Source organism: Pogona vitticeps, chromosome 1 (genome assembly GCF_051106095.1).
Source record: "Pogona vitticeps strain Pit_001003342236 chromosome 1, PviZW2.1, whole genome shotgun sequence".
Taxonomy (NCBI): Eukaryota; Metazoa; Chordata; class Lepidosauria; order Squamata; family Agamidae; genus Pogona; species Pogona vitticeps.
The window spans coordinates 340,407,868-340,435,770 of record NC_135783.1 but is presented as its reverse complement, the minus strand read 5'-3'; the positions used below and the strand labels follow the sequence as shown (position 1 = coordinate 340,435,770).

General features: G+C 43.9%; 1 protein-coding gene across 1 annotated transcript in view; it reads right to left on the bottom strand.

The window, feature by feature from the left end:
- AMN (amnion associated transmembrane protein) overlaps positions 1-21,306 on the bottom strand; it is a 111,691-nt gene extending 90,385 nt beyond the window's left edge. The window contains exons 1-3 of the mRNA XM_020793608.3: positions 21,218-21,306; positions 3,106-3,224; positions 2,946-2,990 (exon numbers count right to left, since the gene is read on the bottom strand). Coding sequence (XP_020649267.3) covers positions 2,946-2,990; positions 3,106-3,224; positions 21,218-21,257 — 204 coding nt within the window. The 5' untranslated portion in view covers positions 21,258-21,306. The remainder of the gene's footprint in view (positions 1-2,945; positions 2,991-3,105; positions 3,225-21,217) is intronic.
- Positions 21,307-27,903: the final 6,597 nt, after the last annotated feature.

The window sequence follows — 27,903 nt, the reverse complement described above, 5'->3', positions numbered from 1 at the left end:
GAAAACAAATCACCGTAGCAACCTCCATTTCTGTTGCTCAATATGAATATTGTTTGAAGAAGCGGAGAATGGAAAACCATGTGTATTTTGATACAAAGATTGTTTACAGCAGTAACAAAGGGATATTGGCTTCAAAATAGTTTTGTTTTGTACGTGTGTGCTCACTAGACTATTAAATGCCCCAAGAATGGCTTAGTACAGTAGTTTAAAATGAAGCTGTTTGATGGAAAGAGCCCTCCGAGAGTACATCCCATCCTTACAAGCCACCTTCTGTTCAGGCACTGGGGTGAAGCAGAAATCCATTTACAAGAAAAACTAAGCTAAACAAGATGGCTGGGGGGTCACACTCAGTCACGTAGCCCAGCTCTTTCACAAATTTAGACTTGTTCCCTGCAGAACATGGCTAGAAGATCTGTAACAGCCAGTTACTGCAACACGACAGCGTGCTTTGGTTTTCTTAAGGACTCAGGATAAGAAGAAAAGGTAGACAAGATAAGATTAAGACAGTGCTCCTTGCTACTGTTCCTATTCTTTTCTCATGTGGATTGCTAGTTCACAAACCAGGAGAAAGTTGGAGCTAAATGTTGGTTGAGAGCCTTCTAATAACTGAATATCTGTCTTCTGTTTCTGAATGAAATGCCCAGCATTGCTTGCAAACACATTCACTTAACTAACTTGTCCTCCAGGCGCTTCCTCCAGCTGAGAGGAGGGCGCAGTAGTATCATGTGTGACGATCAAGCTAGACGCAGGAGCTTTGCATTTTCAGGATGAAAGTTCCTTAAGCATTAAAAGATCTCTGTTTGTAATAGCACAAAGCACCTTGCCAATTGGCTGGCTTTTGTTTATAACTGATCCTTGAGAAGTAAACCTGGTTTCTTTTTCAAATCATGGTCGTTTTGAGGGAATATTGTTGCTGGAAAAAATAGTGTGCTATCAGCTTCTAATTGCAAAGCTGCAGTCGCATCAATTTGGCTTCGGAAACTGCAGGAGAGAGCAAGCGAGGAGGAGACATAAAGAAGGAAAGACATCTTTGAGTGGAATGAAGGGAAACACATCCTCTTAGCCTCCGTGCAGAGCCTGATTCTACATTTGTAAATTAAGGAACCGTTACAAGAATGACTCATATGAGAGGCTAGTGGAGACTTATCCCGCAGTGGAAAAGTGAGGCACCCTTGTGCTCAGACTACAAGCCAACAGTAACTTAAGTCTGCAACATGGCCTCTCTCATCCAAAGGAAATTAAGGGTGTGATCGCACAGGGACATGGATTACAATTCAGACCACTTCTGGAGTGTTCCAGTGCAAGCAATTTCCCAGTGATCATGTGGCTGGGGAGATGTACTCCAGGCCAACGCCAATCCGTGCCTGTAAGGCTTACATTTGGGGGGTGGTAGGCTGGAGTGATTCCCCAGCAGACGGAAGGGTCACTTTAAGGGAGATTCCCCACCAGAAATAAATCCTTGCTGGTGATATCAGGCATGCACCTTTGCAGCCCTCGGATTGTCCCTTACATTTAGTACTGATAGGAACTTCTCTTTGCTTAACGAAATGGGAACTGTAATGACAGTGATGCAGCACAACTACATAACTATGCAGCCATATTGATTCAAGCAGCTCAGAAGACGTTCAGCACTTTGCTTCCAGTAATCTGTAAATTGCCTGTGAGCTAGAAAATCTTGTTTTTAATTCTCGTCACAGCTGTGAACTGAGAGTGTCCGGAATAGATTCAGAACCCTCTGGAACTTGCAGGACAAAGGGAATCCTCAGAAGACACATTAATGGGGTTAGCACACCCCAGGAATAGTTAGGTTTCACCACATTGTCTTAGATTCTAACCAGCTTTCTTTCGGTGTTTTAAAAATTGGTTATTCTGCAAAAAAAATTTTAAAAGTATCTCCTAGATGCAAGATAAATCTGTTGGTCCATGTTTTGTAATGGTATCTACTTTTCCACAGCTGCCTAGAGAGAAGTGGCCATTAGAGATGAGATTTTCGTGTTACCACAAATGGAAAATAACACGAAAGACACTATCACCTTCACTTTATCTCCTTCATTTCCGAAAGAAAGGCTTTGAATTATGAATTGTTTATTTTATTTAGCTCTTTTTGCTCCCAAAGCAGGTTTTTGTTTTCTGATCCTGGGGGCTTCTCCTTTTTTCAAGCCAGAATGATTTCAACTGACTTTTCCCTATAGGATTGGTTGGTTCCTTCTTGTAAAGCTGGTGTGTGTGGGGGGGGGGGGGTATCATTTTGAAGATGTAGACAGTGGGTGTTAATGTTCAGGACCACAGGAACACCCACCCCCGCATTCTTTCCCCCAATCATCATCCTTCAATTTTGTTTAATATTTTGCATATATGAGATTAGTGTTAGATAAGAGAAAATATAGTGTTAAATAAGAGACAAAAAAACAACCCAAACAAAATAAAAGATAATCATGTGGTATTTCTTTACATGTTTTTCTAAATGCTGCCACCTTTTCTGGAACACTGTGCAACCCTTTCAAAACCAAGCAGCTTAACAGTGACATTAAAGGATCAGCAGAGGTGGGATCAGGGGAAGGAAGGGTGGGCTGTGGACTGAAGTGAGGATCTCATCGTACCGAGTGTGAACACTAAACTCCCAAATCAATCTGCAACCCCAGGTTGATCACTGATGGCAAACTCAGTTGTGATATAGGTTGTGAATCAAATCTTAGCAAATTGCTCCAATTTAGCTTGCCAGTGTACTCACAGCCTCAGACAGAATCAAACACGTTCAGTGCAGTGTGGTGCTTCATTATTGTACTTTTCGCTGCATGACAGAACTTAAAACTTTCATTTTCAGGGCTAAAACTCTCAGAGTCTGGCAGCTAGCACGGACACTAGCTCAGGGATTCTGGAACGGTCATTCAACGAAACATCCAATTTCTTCATTTCTACATACAATGTTGATAGGTAGTGCTTACCATTTCTGTCAGAAAATGGGATGATTGGACAAAGACGGATACATCCTGGAAAGAAAACAAAGAGAGGCTGAAGATGTGATCCCGTAAGCTGCCAGAAAGAATGGCTGCAAAAATGTGGTAGCTTTTTCCCTTTTTTTTACCCCCTAGCAAACTGAAGCACCTCATTATTTCCAAAAAGGATGACATCCGTGGCACATGGAACGTGGCCTCGGTCCCAGTTGGAAGTGTTTTCAAAGTTGGTGTTTGGAATCCACCGTTTGTACACAGCACCTGAAGCTCCTGAGGAAGAGAAATACAAAATATAATATCAGTGATACAGTACTTGTTTGGGATGTTACAAGTTGCAGCAAAAAGATAGGCCTGATCAAGATTCGTATGTTCTTCACTGAATTAAGACACTGATGTAAACTGTACTCCTTGGCTATTCTCTTAGGCCAAACACATGTTTTGTATGAAACTACTCGGGAGGAAAAAGCAAATACTGTAATGGTATATATCTGAAGTTTCACCACACGGCAGAGAATACGACTTCAGTTGCTTCTGCTCCAATAACAGACATCTGGCATATCCCTTACCCCCAAATACAGTGTCAAGGCTTTACTCCCTTTCTATTTGTTGTAGTTTAACATATTTTTCAGCAGCTGTACTGTTTTGCATGCTCAGAGAGCATCCTCCCCAGTCATCTGATTGTCAGAACAAATCACAGCACAAGCATACTTAACGGTATAAAATTGCCCACAACTTTATTGATGACAGCTGTATCAAGTTGGCATAACATCAAGGCCAAATCCTTCCGTCAGCCAAGCTTACTGCCAACAGATGATGCCACCCACTGACCCCAGGTGGTGGGAAAATTTCTGGAATGACAGGGATCGGGGCACCAGTTGGCCACTCATTGCATCCCCTGACAATTCGGGCAAGTGCCAGCCTGGCTAGCCTCCAAGCCAGGTGAGCCCTGAAAGTCTTCACCCCAAGGTTCCTTAAGGATATAGGTTTGCTGGCTCCCACTCCACCAACTGAAACCAGCACAAAGCTCCATACCGCTAATGCCCCAAATTGTAAAAAGATGCAGTTCATCCTCTTCCCACTATGTTTCTCAATGAGCTACTGGAGTCCACATCTTTACACAGGGAGGAAGGATGAGGCTGCCCTGAAACTGACTAACCTTGAGCCAAGTAGGAGCAGCACTTTTATACTGCAGGATGGACCAGAGTAAAGACTATCTCCCTCTGGTCTGTAACTACAAGTCTCACCTCCATGCCAGCCATTTCTCACTTTGATTTGGTGGACAGGCACTTCATCTCATGGAGGCCTTTGGGAGGTGCAGAGTCCCCCAGAAATGTTATTCATCCCCTACTCACTGGCCATCAGTGGATCCTAGGTGAATTGGAGGGTCTCTACTTATGATTGAATGCTTCCTGTCTGTCCTATTGTGTTCCAGCAATTTCACTTCAGTTTTACAGCATTTTCAGTGACATAGGCACTGCTTTTAAGTAACATGCAATACTGCATCATCATCATCATCATTTTGGGACTCATTGAGAAGCTTGGCAGTGGGACGTGGTGGCGCTGTGGGCTAAACCGCAGAAGCCTGTGCTGCAGGGTCAGAAGACCAAGCAGTCGTAAGATCAAATCCACGCGACGGAGTGAGCGCCCGTCGCTTGTCCCAGCTCCCGCCAACCTAGCGGTTCGAAAACATGCAAATGGAAGTAGATAAATAGGGACCACCTCGGTGGGAAGGTAACCGCGTTCCGTGTCTAAGTCGCACTGGCCATGTGACCACGGAAGATTGTCTTCGGACAAAACGCTGGCTCTATGGCTTGGAAACGGGGATGAGCACCGCCCCCTAGAGTCGAACACGACTGGACAAAATTTGTCAAGGGGAACCTTTACCTTTACCTGAGAAGCTTGGACGAAATGCTATTTTGACTGTAACTCTTTTTTCTTTTTTCTTTTTTCTTTTTTCTTTTCTTTCTTTTCTTTTCTTTTCTTTTTCTTTCTTTTCTTTTTTTTTTTTTTGGATTTTCCGAAGAGTTTATAATAAAAGAGTGTTTTGGGATTAGGGGGTGATTAGCTTCAAATTTGGTGCTAGAGCAATGGTCCCCAACCTTGGGTAACCCAGGTGTTCTTGGACTGCAACTCCCAGAAACCCAACCAACACAGCTGGTGATGAAGGCTTCTGGGAGTTGCAGTCCAAGAACACCTGGGTTACCCAAGGTTGGGAACCCCAGTGCTGGAGGAGAGCTCTGCAGATATCATGGGCCTGTGATGAAGACAAAGTGGATCCAAAGCCTAAATTCTCTCTAGAAGCAAAAATTATGAAACTAAGACTGTCATGCTTCGGGCATATCATGACAAGATGAGACTCATTGTAAAAGACATAATGTTATAAAAAAAATGGAGAGCAGTGCAGAAAAAGGAAAGACAAGTATGAGATGAATGGACTCCATAAAGGAAGCCACAGCTTAGAGTTTGCATGAGCAAAGCAGTCAGTTATAGACCATTTTGGAGGTCACTCATTCATAACATCACGTGTGACTTAACAGCACATAGGAAAGTTAAGCAACACAAGAGTCCAGATTGCCCTACAATGCAGTATTGTTTGCTTCTCGAAAAACTAGAAGTAGGTAATAACATATTGCCAGAGAATGGCTTCAGGTATAATGTGAGATCCCCAACAAGAAGGTTCACACGTAATGCTTGATTCTGCTTCATTATCCCAAAAGGGGACCATGCAAGGTGAATGCACAAGTTGACTCTATGGAAAGAGGAAGGATGCAGCCAGTTGCACGTCCTCTTTCCCCAGTTCTCTATCACTGTTGTTCTCAACTGACAGCCCATATATCACAGGCAAGATGCAGAAATGGACAAGATAGGAAACCGGATGCTGATAACAATCACTCTCCTTCGATCTCTTTCAGGCAGAATTAATATTTATTCATTCTACTAATGGAATTATTGTTCTTGCTGATGTAAGTTTACTCACAACAATAGTGCTGCAATTTTAATGCTGTTCAAACTTATCTTAAATAAGAAATCTAAAAACAGAAAGCTAAGGGACCATGTGGTTCTTTATGAACCTGTCCAGATGTCAAGATCCTTTGGAGTCTTGTTAAGTCTTGTTAAGAATATCAACAGCTGCAGGGGCCTGCCTGACAGGCACGTGGAACAGGACTTTGTCCTTTGTGGCTTCCAGACTGTGAAACACACTCACCTCAAAGGTACAAATAGTTCCCTCATTCACTGCTTGTAGGAAGAATGTGGAAACACGTATTTTTAAGCTGCCTATGGTACTGTTTAATTTCCTGTGATTTAAAATACTGCAGACTTGCTGGTTTTGTAGTTTTAATGGCCGTGTTTCATAGCATTTTGTTTTAATGAATATGCTACAGTTGAATGTATTCGTACATGTTGCTTTATTATGTTTTATTATCGTAAGCCACCTGGACCACTATCTAGTAATGGTGCTAAAAACCCAGAGTAGACCTTTGGTCTAGATGGGTGGGATAGAAATCCAATAAATAAATAAATAAAACTAAATAAATGCGCTTTACGTGGGGCTGCCTTTGAAGACGGTCCGGCGATTGCAACTGGTCCAGAATCGAGCTGCGCGGCTGGTGAGTGGTGCAGCTGCCACGGAACATATCAAGCCGATTCTGTATAAGTTACATTGGCTACCAGTTGCTGCCCAGGCCCAATTCAAAGTGCTTGTTTTGACATATAAAGCCCTAAACGGCTTGGGCCCTGGATACCTGAAGGACCGCCTCCTTCCATATGAACCTACCCGGCAGTTAAGATCTAGGCAGGGGGCCCTTTTGAAAGAGCCGTCCCTTAAGGAGGTAAGAGGGACGGCTTGTAGACAAAGGGCCTTTTCGGCAGCTGCCCCCAGACTATGGAATGCCCTCCCGACTGAGATTCGTCTGGCGCCGACGCTGATTACATTTCGGCGCCAGGTCAAAACCTTCCTGTTCCAGAAGGCTTTTAATTGAAATAATATTAGCTGTGGGTCTGATGGCAATTTTAATTGTATTTTAATTGTATTTTAATTATTTTATCTTTTGCTGTATTGAATTTTAATTATTGTAAGCCGCCCAGAGACCTCTGGGTAGTTTGGGCGGCATATAAATTGAATGAATAAATAAATAAATAAATAGTAATGACCTATAAAGAAAAACTGAAAGAACTGGGCATGTTTAGCCACGAGAAAAGAGGACTGAGGGGAGATACGATAGCACTTTTGAAATACTTGAAAGGTAGTTGTATAGAAGAGGGGCAGGATCTGTTCTCAATCATCCCAGAGTGCAGGGTATGTAATAATGGGCTCAAGCTACAGGAAGCCAGATTTCAGCTGAATATCAGAAAACACTTTGTAACTGTTAGAGCAGTATGACAATGGAACCAATTACCTCAGGAGGTGGTGAGTGCTCCAATGCTGGAGGCATTCCAGATCTGTCAGATCTGCTTTTATTTGGATTCCTGTACCAAGAAGGGGGTTGGACTCAATATAAGCCTGTTCTAACTCAATTATTCTAAGCTACTGTAATTGATAATCCATGTAATGGAAATGTCAATTAGAGATGTGATTAAAAAATAACAACATTATATATATCATTTTCAGGAAAAAAAAGTAGGCTTTTGGATTTTATGGTACTTAGATTCATTGACAGAGTGATTAGTGAGATACAAGAAATGAAGGATTGAGAACTATCATATCAGAAGCCACTTCCATTCTTTGAAGAGGACAGAACAAATAAATTGTATATAAAATTCTGCTTTGGAGGGCATCCAAAGTATTTTGTACTCATCATTATGAAGGGCTGTCGATTGCCATTATTTTAACATAAATTGCTCCTGCTATAGGTGGAATGTGGTTCTGATTTCACTGGAGTGCCCATTTAGTCCTCCATAAACCAAATCAAGTGAGAAAGCTTTCTGCACCCTGCGGTTTTAAGATCTCCAGTGAAGAAGGGACACATGGCTTAATTCTTTTAGTGACTGCTGAAAGAAGTCACTAAATTATACCATTCCTCACAGGAGAGTGAGGAAGATACTTTCATTGGCAGATGTTGAAAGTAATAGCAAGGTATTGGAAGAATACCAGCACTGTGAGCCACCCTCCACATCTCACCCCAGTTAGCTTGGCTGCTGCCTCCAGAGTGTGTTGGAGGACAATGTCCCATCACCCAGGCTGAGGACAGATTCAACTCCCATTCTTATTTGGTTTTTTGTTTTGTTTTGTTTTTTGTTTTTTGTTTTGTTGTTGTTGTTGTTTTGTACTCGGAATGCGATGGGGTGCCAATCATGGTCAGAAGAACAATTGGTAAAGCATCCCCAAGGTTTTTATCACTTAGACCTTGCCTGTTCAGGGGGCAATTACTGCATAGACAGGAACTATATATGTAGCGTTTACATTTCTATAGACTAGAGATAAGTACAAACCGGAAAAATGATGAATCGGGCTGGTTCATGGTTTATGGCTAACAACCAACCACTCTGAATCCTGGGAAAAATGAACTGGTTTGCAGTTTGTTTTTCCAATTCATGCCTCGCGAGAGGAGAACCTACCACCTCTGTCCCCGTTGCTGCCCACCTGCCACCTTTCCCACTACTCCTGTTGCCTCCCTACCTGGTCCTGCTGCCTCTTCCTCCTCCTCTGCTGCCACCACCATCTTCAGAGACTGCTGGCCTTGTCCCCCTTCCAGGAGCCAGGCCTTCTGTCTCTGCACATGTGCACACCTGTCAGCTGATAGGTAGGCACATGTGCAGAGACAGCAGGCCCAGTTCCTGGAAGAGAGACAAGGCCAGGAGTCTCTGAAGATGGCGGTGGCTGTGGAGGAGAAAGGGGTGGCAGGACCAGGTAGGGAGACAATGAAGCAGGAAGCGGGCAGGTGGGCATCTCTTTTGCCACATCAAAACAAAGCTCTGACTGAAAAAAAGTTTGGTGTTTTGTTTCAACAAATAAAAGAGGTTGCACGAACCGAACCACAAACCAACCTGATATGTGTGGTTTTTATGTTCTTAGTTTGCCCATCTCCACTACAGACTACTTACATTAACCTTCCAATAAACACAACATAGTGCAGGAGTACTTTGGTAAGTCATCCCATCCAGTGGTGGGATTCAAATAAATTAACAACAGGTTCTATGTCCTAATGATAAATAAATAAATAAATAAATAAATAAATAAATAAATAAATAAATAAATAAATAAATAAATAAATAAATAAATGCATGCCCAGGACAGTGGGATCTGATGAGGGTTTCTTCCACAGTGGTCTCCATACTGCCTATCATCATAACTACTTCTCACATGATTAAGACATCTAGATAAGTGTATCTGTTTGGGCATACCGCTGCTGTTACCCTCACCGTGGGCTCGTGCCAAACATACACAAACACACACCTCACAGTGGGTGCTTATGACCAAGTTTGACAGAGAACTGATACATCTCTCCTTCCCTTTACTTCCTATTTCACCCTATAGCTCACCAGTAAAAATTGCTTCCATCCCCTTTCCTGCTCCTGAAATGACTGATAGCCCTGCTTGTTATTACCTGGAGGCCGGCCGCCTTTGCTCACCTGTTGTGGAGTTCTTCTCCCCCTCCCCCACTTCCTTCTGGCTTGGAAGGTATGGTCTCTTTTCAATCTGTCGCCAGTCCACCTCAACCCCACCACCTCAATCGTTCCTTCAGTTACTGACTCATCTGAGGTCTCCTCCTCCTTCATCTTTCCCCTCCACCTTGCGCCCACCGCGTCTCCTCGCCAGTTGCTTTGAGGGGCGTTGGTGTTGGTGGCGGCGCTGGTTGTGATGATGGCTTCCCTCAGAGCCCTGCCAGGCTCCACCTCCCCCACTCACCCTCAGCGGCCACTTCCTCCTCTCAGTTCCCTCTTTCCCTTCATGCCACAGTGGCACAGGTGGCATGGCTGGCAAGTTGTCCTCACAGCACACCAGACTCATGGTACATCCCATCCAACTATGGTACATCCCATACAGTACCCACCGTGGCGGGTGGGTGCTTTTGACTGTGGCACCTACAGCGACCTTCGGTGTCACTGAGCTCCGGCTGTCCAGAGGGGGCAGGTCAGAACTCCCTCTCCCCCCCCCATACACACACACAATGCCCAGAGTGCAGGCTCTGCACCAGGCACTTGCAGCTGTGCCTGAGCATGGAAGGGGCTGCCATGCCTTCTCTCACACACGCGCCCTGCTCCTCCCCCTGCTGCCCTCCCTGTTTCAGATGCCTGTCCCCCCCGGACCCCACTATTCCCTGCTTCCATGCTGATCTCTCTTTCCCACCCACCCCCCAGCATGCCATAAAAGGGGTAATTCAAGGATGAAGCTCCCCCCTCCCGAAACACCTCAGGGAGTGGCAAAGAGGGGAGGAGAGCAGCCTTAGGTGCCCAGCCAGAGGAACTGGTCGAATTAGGTGGCACCGTGCCCAGAGGGAGAGAAAGAGGGAGTGGGGAAATGACTTTTCCCATGAGTGAGACAGACGGACATGGAGACACCAGTCCGGTGACAGTGTCTCAGAAACAAAAGGCGGCCGAGGGATGGGAAGCTGGTGGTGGGGCAAGTTCATGGAAACTGGCACACACAATTAAACTATCCTCTGAGAGCAACAAAGAGAAGCAGTGTTGGATGGAGAATGAAAGGCATGGCATAATAATAGGGAAGAGCAGGGCACTCCGACCCTGGAGCGGTCAAGCAGGAGCAGGCAAGGCACAGGGTCAGGATGGGAAAAGGTAATAAAGAGCACAAAAGCTCATCTCCCTTCCCACTACCAAACACACAGATAGTACAGATCCAAATAACTGTTTCCTATTCATTGGAGAGGGCAGCTCTGGTTTACTTCAGCCTCCAGCATACACTCAGGATGCAGGGTTAAATCTGAACGCGCAGATACTCAACATGATAATCTTCCTAAGCTGGGTCCCAAAGAGAGTCCCACAATGCCCACAGCTGTATTGAACCATGCCAACAAACAGGTGCTAGCAATTTTCTTTTCCACCAGGGACAGGTATTTTGTCAAGTTTATGGGTTTTAAATGTCAATTCCAGACCAGCCCATCTCCAAATGCTGCATATTATTATTATGACAGGAGGGATCACTCGCAGCAGTATGTTGTTAGAAATATGGATTTCCCCACCACCAGCTACTGTGAGAATTGCAGCTAAATTCAGGAAACAAACAGGGGGTGTTGCTTTGGGTTGGAGAAGATCCGTTGGAGGTGCTTTCCTGGGGAAGTCAAGAAGATAACTATTTATCCTGCCCTGTGCCTGCCAGGCGGTTTACAGAACTTCAATAGAACTCGGGGTGTTCCCCCAGAAAGAACTCCGGATTCATCATATGGAAGTTAAACTCGCTTTGACTCACTCCAAAAACTCTTCCCCCCCCCCCCCGTAATCTTCCGGTCTAGAAATGATATTTAATCTATGCACAACCCGGATCTCTCCGTATTTACGCAGGAGAAGTCCCCTTGAGATCAAGATGGTTTAAGCAAGGAGAATACACCTGTTTCAATTCACACGTGCATACACACAAACAGCCATGCTTGGATCATCCCTTTTCCCCTCCTGCTAAGAATGGAATCAATCCTGATGATGTTCGGGGGATGGCCTTCCTTTCTCCTTTTACACCCGGGATTTTCCCCCCACAGAAATGGTATGGCCTGTACTCATTTTGGTCAATATAGCACCTTGGAAAGGTTGTGTACCATTCTACATATCTATATTTCATCATATGCTAAATTACATGTCTCATATTTTTTTAAAAATCCTATGAACAAAAAGAAGCATTCTTACTTGAAAGTAATCTCAGAAATGAAAGCTTGAAAGCCAATCTCAACACTCCAGTCCTCTGAAAATGCCGGCCACAGAGACTGGTGAAACGTCAGGAAGAACAACCTTCAGAACATGGCCAAAGAGCCCGAAAAACCCACAACAACCAATATCAACAAATGCTTGATTAGTATGCTCTCATGAGAATGCTGCCTTCTCATGATGGTCCCTCCCCTTCAGAGTCCCTCCAGCCCCCACCCACCCCCCATGTTGACCTGTGGTCAAGATGCGCCTGAATGTCTGGAGAGAAGAGTTTAGATTCCCCTTATCTATTGATATGTTTATGTGTTTTCCTTTCTTGGCCCTGGATATATGGCCTTCAAGAATAGCAAATCTTACTAGTGTTAAAATACTGATAGCTGTCTTCCTCCTTCTAACAGAGTGGGCCATCTGTGTGCCATTTGTCTCCTGAAATTGTCAGTTTTGGGGCAGGAGGAAGAGTTCTTTGTTATTCTAAATGAGGCTTGGAGGTTTGGGTGTGATCTCTTTGTGGTGTGAGTGGCTTTTCTATTGCATACCTTGCTTGCATGGATCAGTGAGACCGTCACTGGTTCATGCATTGGATATTCTCTGAGATTTAAAAAAAACTGTTTCTAGGCAGAGCAACAGTCTTATGTGGTACCTTTAACTTGAAAAAAATCATAGTAAAACCAGGACAGTTGGGTGTTTGACTGAAGTGGTCTCACCCCAAAACTTTTTCCCTCTGTGTCCTGCCCTCATGCCTTGTCAATCACCCCCCCCCGCCTCGAGGCCATGGGCTTTCCTCCAGTGACGTCAAGGACTCATCCTCCCCCCTCTTTCCCCCAGTGACGCCTCTGCTCTTTCCAGGGCTTTATTTTTCTCACCCACACCCCACCTCAGACGGCTCAGTGTGGCATGGGAAGGGAGGCAGCTAATTGTGCCCCCCTCCCCCCCACTCGTCGCTGGTCACCTGGCCCCTCCTCCTTCATTCATCTCAGGCCAGCAAACAGTTCTAAGAACCAATAGTACATTTAGGAATCGGTTCTACAGAATAGGTGCGAACCTGCTGAATCCCACCTCTGATCCCATCTATAACATCCACGGACTTAATGAAGCTAGTTTAGTTGGATAGCAATTGGATTTAACTCCATGACTGGGAACAAGGCCTGTCTGGCTCTATGTGCTTTCAGAAGGATGTCTAAAAATGGCTGCACATCCCTCTTATTTTCAGGAGGAAGTTTTTAAAAAGCAAGAATTTGTCGCGCTTGGCTTGATTGCTTGTCTGAGGCAGGATAGCTAGGCACAGCCAGAAGCTGCTGACTGGAGGAACTGGGTGGCAGTTCCATTAGAGCAAGAGTCATAACAAGCCTTCTCAAGCCAAGAAACCAATTATTGAATCTCTTGCACCAAGCTGAAAGAAAAATAGTGTAGTTTGCAAAGTTCACCCCGTTGACCTGTAGCATCATTCATTGATACAATTCGGAAGGCAAAGAACAGTCTATTACTGAAAAATCTTTGGTTGCCTAGATTTTCTGACCAAAAAACCAAAAAGTGCTATTTAAGACTGAGAGGAAAGCTAGCGTCTTCAATCAGGGGTAATCAGACGTGTGGCGGAAACCAGAGGAATTGATCAAAATGTATTTTAAGAATATAGTTGAAGAAGGCTATAAGTGACTGATTGTAATCAAGAAACAGATGTGCACTTCATTCATTCATTCATCCCCCCAGCAGTCCCTAAATTCTGACAAGGACAGGAATCCTAGCAGTATCTGCTATCTTTCATCTCTATTGCTTCCTCTTCCCACCTGTTCTCCACCTTTTAGAACTTGCAGAATCAAATTGAGATAGACATCTTGTTGTCCTCCTCCTGCATTACCCTCACAAGAGCTTGAGGGGTAATCTGAAAGGGGGGTGAATGGCCCAAGGTCATCCAGTAGGTTTCATGACAGACTGAAGAACTTTGGTTTTTGAGATCTCAGTATCACAATCTACCCATTACATAATAACCATGTGTCTTCAAGTCAATTCTAATTTATGGCAATCCTTTTCAGGATTTTCCAAGTAGAGAGTACCTTGAAGGGTTTACCATTCTCTTCTTCTGGGGGCGCCCTGGAACTGTGTAGCTCACCCACAGCCACACAGGCTGCCTCTTCTCCTGGGATGCACAATGAGGAATTGAACTTGCAGCTTCTGGCTCCACAGCCAGATACCTAAACCACAGAGCTATCTAATCAGCTCGATAGCATAATACTGGCTCTCAATTACAGTGTTTTGTCTTCTGGCCATGTGTCCTCTTCGAGGGAGAACAGCTCTCCATTTGAGTGGCTGCCACAGGGCAACCTTCCATTTGAAGGGCTCTCCAGTCCAACTCTGATTTAAAGATAAAGAACCACAAGAAAGGTGATCTGGAATTTTGCAGGGGAAAATGTACTGTCCAAGTACTCACGTTCACAGTCATCTGGTCACAATCTTTCTCGCTCAAGTAAAATGCATGGCAAACCTATTTAATTTTAAAAAACAGATTTTGCATCCCTATGTGTAAATTAGCACATGCAATTTTACACAGATCAGTATCCTTTGCCTCTCTTTTAATGCTATACATCCTAATTTCTTTCTTTCTTTCTTTCTTTCTTTCTTTCTTTCTTTCTTTCTTTCTTTCTTTCTTTCTTTTGTATGTAGGGCCACTAGAGGTGTGCAGAACTGTATTAATGGTCTACAAATCTCACAATTTGTAGTACATTCTGGAAGCTGCAATCAAAAAAACGCAGATCTGCACACCTCTAATGTCCACTCTAACCTTTTGCCTCAAATGGTCATCTCCTGCTTAATGTTCTCTCAAGTTATTGACGATTGGAGGAAGACTACACTATAATTTTCTTCAACACCAAATTCCACTGTCTGTATACATAGGCCTCTGCTTTGTTATCATGAGGAACCTTTTAAGAAAGGAAGAAAGTATTTAGTATTGCTCGCCAGTCTCCAAATATTATCAGAGGCTCACAAGTGGTAGGCCATGTATGGTGGTTGCTAGGCAACCATCAATTGTATTTCCCCATCTGTCTGCACAACTAGTAAAGTAGCCACCTTGGGGCAGGAGATGGGGATGAGCATAGAGTCCTATGAGGGAAGCAGATACCTCATAGTGGACTCAGAATAAAAATATAACAAAAGTAGAAGTTGTTTTTCTGATCCTCATAGCAGTGTTTTCCAATCTGGGTGTTATGACCCCCCGGGAGGTCATGAAGTGTTTTCTGGAGGGCAATGGGCCACCTTGTATATATTGTACCCCTTGTTAAATAATTTCTTCTTTGACTTTTCAGAGCGCGATATTAAAGTTAGCTTGTATGTGTATGTATAACAAACAGCCCCTTGGGGGAAGAAAGAAGCCTTTGCTTTCTGAGAAGGGATGACTTTACCTCATTAAAAATACCTTTTTATACAAACATGGCAGGGAGTCACAGGTTACTTGGCTATTATAAAAGGGAGTCATGGGTCAAAAAGGGTTGGGAGCCACTTCCTATATTGTAGAAATTGTACAGCTATCAATGCCAAGCTCCCTGCTCACAATATATATACTTTTTCTACTTTTATATATATATATACTTGCAGTCCAGGGGACTCTCAAATATATCCTCCAGTTATGTTTCTCTCTCTCCAAAGTAGGCCATTGCCTTGCACCTCCACTGAGCAAACCCATGTCAAGCAATTGGATGTTTACGGAATTACAGCTTCTAGAATCCCCACAATGATGTTTGCTGAGAAGTTTTTGGAGCTGTTGTTTAGTCATTTACTCGTGTCCGGCTCTTCCTGACCCCATGGACCAGAGCACGCCAGGCCCTCCTGTCTTCCACTGCCTCCCGGAGTTGGGTCAAATTCATGTTGGTCGCTTCGATGACACTGTCCATCCATCTCGTCCTCTGTCGTCCCCTTCTCCTCTTGTCTTTACACTTTCCCAACATCAGGGTCTTTTTCAGGGAGTCTTCTCTTCTCATGAGAGCCTCAGCTTCAGGATCTGTCCTTCCAGTGAGCACTCAGGGTTGATTTTCTTCAAAATGGAGAGGTTTGATCTCCTTGCAGTCCAGGGGACTCCCAAGAGTCTCCTCCAGGACCACAATTCAAAAGCATCAATTATTTGGTGGTCAGCCTTCTTTATGGTCCACCTCTCACTTTCATACCTTTGACTATGTGTTTAACAGCATCACCTTTTAAGATTTTAAATACACTGGTGCCCTGACTTACGAACGCCCTGACATATGAACGTTTTGAGTTACGAACAGCTCCGAATGCAAAATATTGCTTTGAGTTACGAACTGTGTCTTGACTTACAAACAAAAAAAGAACTTTCTTGCCCTTTTTTTTGATCTAAGTTCATCTTAGGTCAAAGGAAGAAGAAAGAAGAAAAAATTCTCCCCCTAGTGGTAGAGTATGGATTAACCGGCTTTGTATTAGTTCCTATGGGATCTAATGCTTTGACTTAAGAACCGTGCCTTGACATAAGGACAAAAAACAGCCAGAAGAGATTAATCAGTTTTCAGTGCATTCCTATGGAAATGCTGCTTTGACTTAAGAACATTTTGACTTACAGCCACCGTTCCAGTACGGATTAAGTTCTTAAGTCAAGGCACCACAGTAGTTCAACTGGAATGTCATCACCTCCACTGTCCTTGTTGTTACCCAAGCTTTCTAAGGCCCACTTGACTTTACTCTCCAGGATGTCTGGCTCAAGGTCAGCATCCACACTGTCTGGGTTGTCCAGGACATCTAGATGTTTCTGGTATAATTCCTCTGTGTATTCTTGCCACCTCTTCTTGATGTCTTCTGCTTCTGTTAGTCCCTCCCACTTTTGTCCTTTATCATGTCCATCTTTGCACAAAATGTTCCTTTAATATCTCCAGTTTTCCTGAAGAGATCTCTGGTTTTTCCTTTTCTATTATTTTCCTCTGTTTCTTTGCACGGTTCATCTCACTGAAGGCCCTTTTGTCTCTTCATGCTATTCTTTGGAAATCTGCATTCAATTTTCTGTAACTTTCCCTATCTCCCTTGCATTTTGTTTTCCCTTCTCTCCTCCACTGTTTGTAAGTCCTTGTTGGACAGCCACTTTGCTTTCTTGCATTTTCTTTGGGATGTTTTTTGTTGCTGCCTCCTGTACAGTTTTATGAGCCTCCATCCATAGTTCTTCAGGCACTCTGTCCACCAAATCTAGTTCCTTAAATTTGTTCTTCACTTCCACTGTGTATTCATAAGGGATTTGGTTTACCTGACTTGCTCGTTGGTTTTGCCTACTTTCTTCAGTTTAAGCTTGAATTTTGCTATAAGAAGCTAATGATCAGAGCCACTGTCAGCCACAGTATGCTGACTGTATAGAGCTTCTCCATCTTTGGCTGCAGAGAATATAATCAATCTGATTTCGGTATTGCCCATCTGGTGATGCCCATGTGTAGAGTTGCCTCTTGTGTTGTTGGAAAAGGGTGTTTGTGATGACCAGTTTAACAAAATTCTATTAGCCTTTGCCCTGATTTGTTTTGAATTCTAAGTCCAAACTTTCCTGTTGTTCCTTTTATCTCTTGGCTCCCTACTTTAGCATTCCAGTCCCCTATAATGACAAAAACATCTTTCTTTGGTGTCAGTTCTAGAAGGTGTTGTAAATCTTCATAGAATTGGTCAATTTCATCCTCTTCAGCATCTGTGGTTGGTGCACAAACCTGGATTACTGTGATGTTGAAAGGTCTACCTTGAATTCGTATTGAAATCATTCTATCATTTTTGAGATTGTATCCCAGTACAACTTTTCCCACTCTTTTGTTGACTATGAGAGCTACTCCATTTCTTCTACAGGATTCTTGCCCACAATAGCAGATACGGTAATTGTCTGAACTGAATTCACCCATTCCCGTCCATTTTAGTTGACTGATGCCAAGGATGTCAATGTGTATTCTTGCCATCTCATGTTTGACCACCTCCAGCTTACCATGGTTCATAGATCTAACATTCCAGGTTCCTATGCAGTATTTTTCTTTGCAGCATCGGACTTTCCTTTCACTTCCAGGCACGTCCACAGCTGAGCGTCCTTTCCGCTTTGGCCCAACCCCTTCATTAGCTCTGGAGCTACTTGTACTTGTCCTCCGCTCTTTCTCAGTAGCATGTTGGATGCCTTCCAACCTGAGGGGCTCATCTTCCAGCATCATATCTTTTAGCCTTTTGTTTCTGTTCATGGGGTTTTCTTGGCAAAGATACTGGAGTGGCTTGCCAGTTCCTGCTCCAGGTGGATCGCATTTAGTCGGAACTCTCCACTATGACCTGTCCGTCTTGGGTATCCCTGCATGGCATAGCCCATAGCTTCTCTGAGTTCTTGGAGTACTAGTCCTGAAAATTAACTTTTCCAACTCATGTCCCATTGCAATCAGTGTATTTGCACGGGAGCTCAATTGCCTCAGTGATTGCACATTAATTAGCAACCATTCTCATTGATCAAGGCACACATCATACCAAACATAAAAGGATTATCTTAATATAATATTAATGAGACCATTTTCTGGAGCTACAGTGTCCTAGCGGACCAACTATGATAGAGGTTTAATTAGTAGGATTCGTAGCTCTGGGGCTTCCGGCAGGTTGTGTGCGTCCTGTACAAAAGATCGAAAGTCAGACTGTAGGCTAAAATAACGCTTAAGAGCAGCATTTTTATTTCTCATGTATTTAAGATCTGTTTCAGGGGCAAAAAAGCAATAGAAATGGTGTGTATTCTTCCCTCCCCACAACTAATTAAATAGAAATGGGTTAAAGGACATCATCTCCAGTTATAGGATTTTCAATTAGTGAAATACAAGAGATCCTTAGAGACTATGCAGGTTTTGAACAATAGCTCAAGGACCATTTGGCTGGTAAATGATAGCATTTGCTTCACAGGCAAGGTAGAGACACTATTCTTTCTTTTCAGACGCAGCCCAGTATCCTCCATAAAGAAATGGAGGAAACTGGTTCATGCTGTTTGTTCATCTAGGCCAGTGGCGGCTTGGGTGGAGGGTGGGGACAAAAAACCCAGCCGGCAGCATGCCGTGGTGGTAGAACTGGAATTCTCGAGACCCCAATCCAGATTTGCCACCAGCGCCAGCCGCTCTGGATCTTGGCCTACCGCCTGTCGAAGCGCCAGCACCGTGGCTGCGCTGCCTCCTGAGGTTTGGCTGTGTGTGGGGGGGGGATAGCGATCCAGCGACTTATGGCTCACGTACCCGCAGAAAGGGCTCTGTATGTCAGCTGTGGCACACGTGCCATAGGTTCACCATCACTTCTAGGCCAATATGGACTACTCTGTTAATGGCTCATCAAGGTCTATATTAGCCATTTTCAACCTTTTGTTGGCCACGGCCATAAACACAATATAGGCCAAATCAGGATTGATTATAAGTCACATAACAAACGTGATAAAGTGGTGTGTGAAGAATTGTTTCCAGGCTGTGGCCTCTTTCAAATGTGCCAGAGTGCCCCCCGCATGGGGCCAAGGGGACCCACTGAAAATGGCTGTTCTACTTCATTAGAAGTGCTGAAAGTCTGTGTGTCACAGCAGGAGCTTTTCATACCTTCCATAATTTGCAGATTAGCTTGCCTTATTTTGTGATTGGGCTTCAGGATGTAAACACAGGCTTTGTTTGCGAGCTTGATTTCTCCTACATGGGGTCTACCAGCACCACAGTTCTGAAAAATCAACATGATTCTGATGGTTTGTTGTCAAGAAGGTACAGGTCAGTGTACAGGGGGAGACAGAAGCCTTTCTCACAATTTGCTACTTGATCTTTTAACAGGCAATGCTAGGGTTGAATCGGCATGTACTGTATGGTGTACCTCTCAGATATGGCCCCTGCCTGTTATTTTTCTAAGATCTTCCAAAAAAAATTCCTAAAGCCTTTTCCATCTCTAGAGCTAAGGATCAACTGAAAAATTATGTGGGAGGACAACCTTCTCTCTAGATTCATATGGGGTCCGAGTGCCAATATGGGCTTTCTCCTGTTCCCCTTTATTGAGGTAGTCCTACTCGGAAGTCATTCTTACCCTGGAAAGAGTGGAGAAGGATAAAGGACACAGAGAGGTAAGTAGCCAAATTACATCTGTTTTTTTTATCTCAGCCACAAGTAAGGGCATTTAACCTTCCAGGAAATCATTCAAGAGAAGCCAGGTCTTCTTCATTGTGGCATCAACACTCTGGAACCAGCTCCTGGCAGAGATTCACCTGACCCCTTATCTCCCAACATTTCAAAGGCTTCTGAGAAGACTGCTTTTCAAAGAGGCCTTTCACTGTATCCCTGCCTGATTTTACGCCTCATTTTTCACCTTTTATCTGGAAAAAAAAAGCCTCTTGTAGTTTGCTTATTGTCTGGTTGTTTTTAGTCATAATCTTGTTGCAGTACGGTTTTACTTTAGCACACTGTAAACCACTCAGAATAATGTGTTGCACTAATCAGCCAATCAATCAATCAATCAATCAATCAATCAATCAATCAATCAATCAATCAATCAATCAATCAATCAATCAATCAATGTGTTATAAGACAGCTATGACCTACCTTGTAAAGCTACTGTAAAACTGAATGAGGTAAGAGCAAATATTTTGTAGATTTCAGTTGAAATGTACAACATATAGATATGTATACAGTATAAATATGTAATATAAATATATGTAATATAAATATAGATAATATAGATATCTACAGTATATATGCTTAGTAGCAGTATTATCATCACTGTGTCAGGAAAAACATTCAGTTTATTTAGTTGATTCCTATTTCTAGATGTGCAATTACTGTATTATTTTCTTCAATAAAATACAGCAATTTGCAATGTAATATCGCCATGTTCTCAGCTGGGACAAAGAAATGTTCACATCAAGTATTCTATGTTTATTTCTAGATTGATTTTAATCGACTGTAAACATGTTCTTATTATTGTTACTACTACTACTACTACTACTACTACTGCTACTGCTGCTACTACTACTACTACTACTACTACTACTACTACTTCATTGCTGTTGTTGTTGTTGTTGTGACTACCACTGCTACATTTGCTAATTTCAATAAGCCACAATGCGGTTACTTTAATGCAGATTTTGCGTTTCTATAAATATTCTGCCTTGTGCTTTAATCAGTTCTTGCAGTAAAGAATCATGGTCTTTGAATGTTAAATAGCCATGCATATTCAACAGAAATCAGCTCACAGTGCATAGCTTTAAGCTGTATGAGTGTCACAAGGACAAAAAGCAAAAAAGAAACAGGAAAATTTAAGCAAAGTCCCCTGACTGTGCTGTATATGCAGATGGACGCTCAAATACTTTCTTTTGTCCATCTGGAAATGAGTTTTCTTCATTAATATGTTAGGAACTGCAGAATCCGTGGTCTCCTACATATCACTGCCCCAGGGGAAGGGGGATTTCTGTCCTCTTTCTGCAATCCTTAGACACTACAGCCCATTATCTGACTTACCAAGATGATGTAAGAAAACAGAGAAGAAAAGAGCCTTCATTCTGAAGCCAGTCGTTTGCACTTTGTCTTTTCGGTATTCCTAATGAACTTTGGACGACGGAGTATCATATGACCCTTGGAAATTTCAAGAAAGTTCTGTGCGACAGTGTAAGATAGCTAACTGGGAAGTAGGTGTGTTTTTATTCACCTCCCTTTAGGGATGTTAAAGAAATTACTTTGGTCTGTATTTTTGTGTCAACTGAACTAATTGATCCTCCTCAGACCCATACATGGATTCGTAGAACAGAGTTATCTTCCAGATTGTGCAAGTCTATAAACTTTGCCATATAGTTCTTTCTTCCAAAGCTATGTACAAAATGCTTAAGCTGGGGGAAGACGCCTACGAAAATGTACGTGCCAGGGAAAGTTGCTATGAAAACAAATGCTTCACTTAAGATGATTTTTTTAAAAAAATGATCCTCATGTCTTTTGCTTTGATGGAAGCTACTGAGTTTGGACCATTAACACATGTAATGCATGTATGTTACCACAGAGCTATGGACAAAAGTCTAAACAATGGCAGGGTGCTGTATCCAGCAGCAGCTCAGGGTGCAGAACTACTATACTGCTGAAACTTGAGCATGTTGGACTGTCAGAGGCAGCCTGGATTGGAAAGTACTTGAGAATCATAGGGACATCGCTTGCAACAAGGGAAGATGTGTATATGTGATGGAATGAATGAACGGCAAAAAAATTGTTCAAACAAGAATCTTGTGGTGCTTTTAAGTCTAATCCATTGACTGTAGTATGATGGTTTGTAGATTACAAATCCACTTCATCAGATGGGTGACTAATACAGAAAAGCTCATACATATCTTAATCTGAATGGCAAGTCTCTTATGTTGAAGCAGATTAACATAGCTACCCTTTTGAAACTTGCAAAATTTTTTTGCCTCTGTCGCTCTCAGATTTAATAGAAATGATATTACCATGGTAATTTCAAAAACCCTCAGAGGAAAAATATGAAAGGAGGTATAACCTGAATATACACTAAAGAAAATACATGCCATAGTAAAGCTGCCACTGTCAGTACATACCATGTCTAGGCATATATTTGCTTGCACTACAGATCCTAGACCAGGCTTTCAGACTGCAGCCCACAACCCACTGTAGTCTTCTTAAAGGTAACAAAATTACTCCAAAGGGTCTGGAGCTGAAGATTATGGCTTGTCTGAAATTGGTTTGGGAGATATCATTAAACCTTAATTAATTGGATTTCCTTCATTGTTTGCAGAACAGTAACATTCTATACAGCTGCTATGCATTATCCATTTATGCTTGTTCCCGCTCTGAAATGCGCCTTATCTTATAATTATTAATAATAGCATCAAATGGGTCCTTTTTCCCCAATTAATGTTCTAGAGAGAAAACGGCTTAGAGAAATTGCTTCATTATACTATGGCCACTGGATGGGTCTTTATTGTTATTATTACTATTATCTGATGAATTCAGTTGTTATTTCATTTCTTACACAGCATGGCTGATGTTGAGCCAAGAGAAGTCAAAAAGTGATCACAACCTGGGATAGAAGCAAATGGAGGAAGAGGAAAAACCCACACTCGCATTACAGTTTTCTCTTTCTCTTTCTAGGTGAAAAAAGGACCTCTTCTCTGTGGAAGGATTTGTAACACTTGGCCTGGCTTCCCAACAGGTGAACAATAACAGCAATTTATTGGTATTTCAGTTTTCTGCATGGTGAGGACACTTATCTCAGCCAGTGTCTGCTCATGTAACATACATTATATGTTCAATAGTTCAGATGACTGTGGAGGCAGAGGTTGGGAGTCTGATTACCCATCATATATCCAAAAGTAGAGTGTGGATTTCGGCAAGCTGCGCAGCCCCAGGATGCATCCAGAAGAAGAGTAAGCCAATTGGTATGGCAAACCAATTCTGAGTACTCTCTACATTGAAAGGGTTGCCATAAGTCAAAATTGACTTGATGGCACAGAATTATTATTATTATTATTATTATTATTATTATTATTATTATTATTATTATTATTATTATTATTATTATTATTATTATTATTATTATTATTATCATCATCATCATCATCATCATCATCATCATCATCATCATCATCATCATCAATATTAATATTGATATTGATATTGATATCAATATCAATATCAATATCAATATCAATATCAATATCAATATCAATATCAATATTAATATTAATATTAATATTAATATTAATATTGTTTGTTTGTTTGTTCGATTTATATCCCGCCCATCTGGTATATTCTACCACTCTGGACGGCTTACAGACTATCAAAACAATTAAAAAAACATAAAAACATTAGCATGCAACAATAACAAATAGTGCAGGAATAAATAAATAATAAATAGCAAAGCAAAAGAAATCAGTAGTTGACAGGAGGGAAGGCCTGGATGTACATCCATGTTTTCAGCTGGCATTTGAAAGTACCCAGCGTAGGGGCCTCGCGAATCTCTGGAGGAAGGTTGTTCTAAAGGCGAGGAGCCACCGCCGAGAAGGCCCGGCTTCGAGTCTTTTCCCTCCGGGCCTCCCTTGGCGTCAGGCTCCTCAGCCTCACCTCCTGACTCGTGCGGGTGATCCGAGTAAATCTTGGCGGGAGCAGACGCTCCGCCAAGTATTGAGGTCTTAAAACATTTAGGGCCTTATAGGTAAGCATTAGAACTTTGAATTCAATGTGGAAACAGATGGGCAGTCAGTGCAGCTTGGCCCGAACAGGAGAAATATGCTGGTATTTCCTCACTCCTCTTGAAGTTTCCGCATCAGCCTCAAAGGCAGCCCCACGTAGAGCGCGTTGCAGTGGTCTAATCTTGAGATTACGAGTGCATGTACCAAGGTAATGAGCACCCCCATGTCAAGGTAGGGTCGCAGCCGGGCAATCCGCCAATGGTGGAAAAAGGCAGTGCAAACTACCGACGCCACCTGGGTTTCCATGGTGAGTATCGGGTCCAGGTGTACCCCCAGGCTGTGAACCCCACTCTTAGCAGCCAGGGTCACCCCCCCCCCAAATGTGAGAGAGCCACCCAGGCCACCAACCCCAAGGGTGTCCACCCTCAGAACTTCCATCTGGTCCGGGTTCAGCCTCAGCCCATTTTCCTGCATCCACTGCAGTACGGTCCCCAGGCAGTGCTGGAGGGACAGGACGGCATCACCTGCAGTTGGTGAAAAGGAGATGTAGAGCTGGGTGTCATCAGCATACTGATGACACGAGGCTCCACACCCCCTGATGACCCCACCCAGCAGTCTCATATAGATGTTAAACAGCATTGGGGAGATAATCGACCCCTGTGGGACCCCACAATCGAGATTCCACGGGGTTGAGACATTCTCCCCAAGCTGTACTCTCTGGGGTCAGTCCTCCAGGAAAGAATGGAACCAGGCTAACGGCAAGCCACCAATTCCCAACTCAGAGAGCCTCCCTAGGAGGATACCGCGGTCGACGGTATCAAAGGCTGCCGAGATGTCGAGGAGAACCAACAGAGATACTTTGCCCCTGTCAGCCTCCCTCAACAGGTCATTGTACAGGGCGACCAATGCCGTACCGTGGCACAGCCTGAAGCCCAACTGGAATGGATCCAGGGCATCTGTCTCATCCAAGTGGGCCTGAAGCTGACCACTTTGCTCATGAAAGGAACATTGGCGACAGGCCTATACAGTAATTGCCAATCTCGTCCGCGGCCATATTAAGTTTCTTTCTAATGGGCCTAATGAGTGTCTCCTTGAGGGCAGATGGAAACCTGCCCTCAAGGAAAGACCCATTTATTATTGCTGTGGCCCATTCTGTTGTTTTCGGCCTGGCTGCTTTGATTAGCCAGGCCGGGCAAAGGTCAAGGGAGGAGGTGGTGGCTCGACAGCGATCAAGCACCTTGTCCACAGAATCAGGTGTCACAGGGTGAAAGGAGACGAAAATCACTGGGCAAGACGGAGCGCTGGACATCTCTGTTCGACTCATTGTATTTAAAAAAGGAAAGAAAGCTATAAGATGCTGAAACCAGCAAATCTTAGAGAAAATATCCTTAACATGTTTTATAGATGGCATTACACACCTGTAAGATTAGCAAAAATATCAGAGGGCAGCAGCAACATATGTTGGGAGTGTAAAAAGAATGCAGGAACCTATTATCATATGTGGTGGACATGCGAAAAGGTCAAAAATTATTGGACACAGGTATGGGATATAGCAAAAGAAATTATCCAGCAGAAATTAGATATAAAACCTGAAATTGCATTATTGAATGTCATATCAGGCATTAATGATAATAAATTGAAGCATTGTCTTACATATATACTCACAGCAGCTAGACTACTCTGGGCCCAAAAATGGAAAACTGAAGAGGTTCCAATGACAGAAGAGCTACTAAAAAAGCTATGGGACATAGCAGAACTGGACACCCTATCAGAAGCACTACGGGAACAACCAAGAGACTATGTAAAACAAAGCTGGGAACTAATATATTCTTGGGCCCAGAAGAAGATAGGAGTGTAGGGCAAAGTTTATGATGTATGTATACTCACTTAGCACATACTGGAAATGAAATTGGGGGAGCAGATAGGTTAACAAAGCTGGAGTTCCAGATTCCAAAGGGGGGTGGGGTCAGTTTTAGGGGTTAGTTCCTTTTTTTCTTTTCTTTCCCTTTTTTTTGTTTTCTTGTCAAATTTTAAAATAAATAAATAAATTTAAAAAATAAATAAATAAAAAGGAGACAGCTCCCGGCGGATGGCCTCCACTTTAGATTTTAAAAAGGCTGCAAACTGGTCAGGTAAGAAACTAGGGGGAGGCCTATCACCTGAACCAGTTCCGGATAGGTCGTGCACTATACAGAATAACTCCGCCTGCTGGTTGGATGCTTTGCTTATCCAGTTAGCGAAGAATGATCGACATGCAGCCTTTACCTTATTCAGATAAAGGTTAGTTGTGACCTTAACAGCTATGCAGTTATGGTCTGTCGGGTTCTTCCTCCATCTACGCTCTAGCCTTCTCCTTATTCGCTTCATCACTCGAAGCTCCTGGTTAAAGCAGGGTGCTGGGTGAGCTCTATGATGGAGAGGGCGTTAAGGCACGATCGTGTCTATGGCCCTGGTGGCAGTGGCAGACCAGTTGTCAACCAGAGCATTGACAGGAGCGCTAGCCAGGTCAGCCGTCACCCCTCTCATGACATCCTGGAATCCGACCAGATCCAGTAGTCTTCGAGGGCGGACCATAGAATTAGGTCCCTGCTCCCTGCGAGGGGGGAGAGCCACTGTGAGGTTACATTTTATTAGGTGATGATCTGACCATGACAAGGGGACTGACATGAGGTCTGTCACCACCAGATCACACTTGCTCCAACTGGAGGGAAAGACCAGGTCCAGTGTGTGACCACCTACGTGGGTGGGGCCGTTGACATGTTGGGACATGTTCAAGGAAGCCATGGTTTCCAAGAACTCAAGAGCTGACCCAGATGCCTCTGCTCCCGCGTGCACGTTGAAATCATCCAAGACCAAAAGCCTCGGGGATCCCAAAAGTGTCACGGAGACAAAGTCAACTTTGGAAGGGAAGTGGCTGGATCGCGAGGAGCACGGTAACCCAGCAAAATCCCAATACCATCCCTGGCACCAATCGACACGTGAAGTGCCTCTAGACCAGGGGTGTCAAACTCAAATTCATCGGGGGGCGCATCAGCAGTTTGGTCCCCATCAAAGGGCCGGTTGTATCTGTACTGATGGCCTTGCAAGGACCCCATCCGACTTGGTGGGAAAAGGAAGGAAGAGAATGTGTGTGTGTGTGTGTGTGTGTGTGTGTGTGTGTGTGTGTGTGTGTGTGTGTGTGTGTGTGTGTGTGTGTGTGTGTGTGTGTGAAGGAAGAGAAAGTGCCGGGTTCTGTGTGTGTGAGAGAGAAAGAGAGAGAGAGAGACAGAGAGAGTTACAGGAAGGAAGAGAATGCGTATGTGTGTGTGAAGGAAGGGAAAGTGCCGGGGTCTGTGTGTGTGTGTGTGTGTGTGTGTGTGTGTGTGTGTGTGTGTGTGTGTGTGTGTGTGTGTGTGTGTGTGTGTGTGTGTGAGAGAGAGAGAGAGAGAGAGAGTTATTCAGTATATGCAACTCTGCTTGGATCTCACAAAAAAACGCATTCTTCGGTCCTTTCAAATCCTCAGGCATTCCAATTGAGCAAGAGAGAGAACGGAACGTCAGGGAAGGGAAGGGAAGGGAAGCGAGCAACCAGCCAGCCCTCCTGCCCTCCCTCCCTTCTCTCCGCGGCTGGGTCGAACGGCTGCCTCCGACGTTACCCAACCGGGCCGGCGCATCGCTCAGCTTTCCCTCTTCTCTCCCTCTCCTCAGGGCCGCGCTGACCGCTGCCTCCCGCGTCCCCCCAGCATCTCCTCCCTCCGCCTCGGAGCCCAGCCAGGAACTCCCACTGCTCCCCTTCCCTTCCCCTCGGGGGCGACAGAGGCGGCGCAGAGCCCCCTCCTCGAGTGGCCTTGGGAACGGCTCTCGCCTCAGGCCAAGAGCGAGTGAGGAACAGGCACGGGAGGGAGGGAGGGGGAGCAGGGGGCGGAGGGAGAGGAAAGGAGTGACAGCGCCACAGCCAATCGGAAGGAGGACGTAGCCTTGTTAACTTGAGCCATTTTTTTAATGAATTGACTCCGTGCAGGCACGGAGTAAATTCAT